This window comes from Salpingoeca rosetta (assembly GCF_000188695.1).
Source record: "Salpingoeca rosetta unplaced genomic scaffold supercont1.26, whole genome shotgun sequence".
NCBI classification, from domain to species: Eukaryota; class Choanoflagellata; order Craspedida; family Salpingoecidae; genus Salpingoeca; species Salpingoeca rosetta.
Window position 1 is genome coordinate 858,699 of NW_004754908.1, and position 2,198 is coordinate 860,896.

General features: G+C 57.5%; 2 protein-coding genes across 2 annotated transcripts in view; one reads left to right on the top strand and one right to left on the bottom strand.

The window, feature by feature from the left end:
* PTSG_09674 (synaptosomal-associated protein) overlaps positions 1 to 335 on the bottom strand; it is a gene marked incomplete at both ends in the record, with an annotated part of 7,121 nt that extends 6,786 nt beyond the window's left edge. The window contains one exon of the mRNA XM_004990041.1: positions 234 to 335. Within this exon, the coding sequence (XP_004990098.1) occupies positions 234 to 335 (102 nt within the window). The remainder of the gene's footprint in view (positions 1 to 233) is intronic.
* A 215-nt stretch (positions 336 to 550) lies between these two features.
* PTSG_09675 (uncharacterized protein) lies at positions 551 to 1,708 on the top strand. The gene is made up of 2 exons (XM_004990042.1): positions 551 to 916; positions 1,343 to 1,708. The coding sequence occupies exons 1-2, from the start codon at positions 572 to 574 to the stop codon at positions 1,637 to 1,639; spliced, it is 642 nt and encodes a 213-aa protein (XP_004990099.1). The 5' UTR covers positions 551 to 571; the 3' UTR covers positions 1,640 to 1,708.
* Positions 1,709 to 2,198: the final 490 nt, after the last annotated feature.

Below are 2,198 nucleotides of genomic sequence, written 5' to 3' on the forward strand. Positions count from 1 at the left end.
GCACACGCCTCGAACACACGCTGGGCGCACAACACGTCACCCTCCCCCTCCCTCCTCCCTCGCCCTCAACTATACCACAGCACGTGTGCGCGTGCACCTCCCCGTCCCCCACCACACGCCACACCACTCTCAGATTCCCGCCCCACACCCCCCCCCACCCACACACACGCACATGTCAAGCCAAACCAAACCAAACAGGACCATGGCCGTGGGTTGTGAAAGGCTGGCTGTACCTTGAGATGGCCCGTGTGTGGGATCAGCTTGGCGAGGGCTGCGAACATGAGGTTGATGCGGCCCGTGGTGAGGGCTTCGGAGCCGTCCTCGGCCCTTGCCATGGCATAGTTGAGGGCAAGGGAGGAGCTGGAGGCAGGCTGCAACGTTGTACGGCCACCGCGTGTTCCAGGCGTCCGTGCACTCCCTCCACGGCCATCGCCCCGCGTCTTTCCTTCCCTTTTCTTCCTCCTCCTCCTCGTCGTCGTCGTCTCCGACATGACAGCAGCGGGAAGGACTTTGTTGTGTGTGGCGATTGTGTGCAATTTCATTCTCGTCAACGAGCACAACAACAACAACGATGGCTGGCGATGGGGAGGTGCCGAGCTTGGACGAGCTCATGACGGGCTCACGGAGCAGCAACCCGGTGTACTTCAACTGGCTCAGCTTCTGCAAGGAGGATGGTGGGGACAAGGCCAAGGCCGCGATGGAGGGCCACTTGACGTCGTTTGGTGTGGTGAGCGCCCTGCTGGGCGCCTTCTTCATTGCTGGCTTGCAGGCACCACCTGTGCGCGAAGGTGAACCGTTTGACCACGCCCACTGGGAGGAGCAGCTCTACGCACACGCCGCGGGCATCTCCTTCCTGCTCAACATCTTCTGCGTCACGCTTGTTGTGATCCTTTACGCATACGCCAGCCTCTACACGGTCAGTTGCGCCTTGGTTGAGTTGGGAAGGGGGCGGAAGAAGGGGAAGGAGGAAGAGAGTTGTGTGTGTGTATGCTTGAGTGTCTGTGTGTGTGTGTGTGTGTGTGTGTGTGCGTGTGTGTGTGTGTGTGTGTGTGTGTGTGTGTGTGTGTGTGTGTGTGTGTGTGTGTGTGCGCGCGCGTGCGTCTGTATGTCTGTCTTTCTGTGTGTGTGTGTGTGTGTGTGTGTGTGTGTGTGTGTGTGTGTTGATCGGGCTGTTTTTTGGTCTGGCATCGACGACGCTGCACGCACACCAACAATCAGCACGCACATGCACACACATGCAGCAAACACTGTGACGCTCCGTGAGCACTGACGCGCTCTCGAGCACCCACTGCTACCCTCATCTCACCCTCCTTCCCCTTCATGAACACACACGCCATTGTAGGCTGAGGAGTTTGGGCTGTATTTATACCACTATGCCTTGGTCTCTGCGACGCTGCCGCCAGTGTTGACGGCCGTCTCCACTGTCGTGGGCATGTTCGCTGTGGTTCTTCGCGTGCGGACCGTGTACGGGTCGCCCGCATGGATCGTCATTGCCTCCATCGCAGGGCTGGGGACCGTCCTGCTGCTGTGGCTCATGGCGAAAATGGACATTGCAACCACCAAGCTGCGGCGCGCCCGCAACAACCGTCCCCGTGCAGACGCTGCACAACAAGCATCGTCGAAGACAACCAACATGTGATGCTGAGCCTTTGTGTTTGGTGTGAGGGAGGGGAAGGTGTGTGTGTGTGTGTGTGTGTGTGTGTGTGTGTGTGCGTGTGTGTGTGTGTGTGTGTGTGTGTGTGTGTGTGTGTGTGTGTGTGTGTGAACTCGCTGAAATCTTACACTGCTCCCAGCGCTCAAAGATGGGGAAGGCAAGAGAGAGAGAGAGAGTGTGTGTGTGTGTGTGTGTGTGTGTGTGGATGGAAGTAAATGCGTTGAGAAGACACGTCAGCCAGGCCGTGTGTGTGTGTGTGTATGTGTGTGTGTGAAGCAAAGCAACGCTGCAGTCAAGCAACAAGAGAGAAGAGGGGAGATGAGCCAACACACGCCAATCAAAGAGAGAGGATTGAGGAGACACAGCGAGCACTTATCAGCAGCACCACAGCAACCACAGCACCCTATACGAGGGAAAAGAAAAAAAGTGGGTGAGATCACATTATGTTTTTGTCTCTGCTTTGACATGCAGGTGAGGTGAGTTGAGGTGATGTGAGGTGACGTGAGGTCGGGTGAGGCGGTGTGTGTCATTGGTTCGCGCGCAC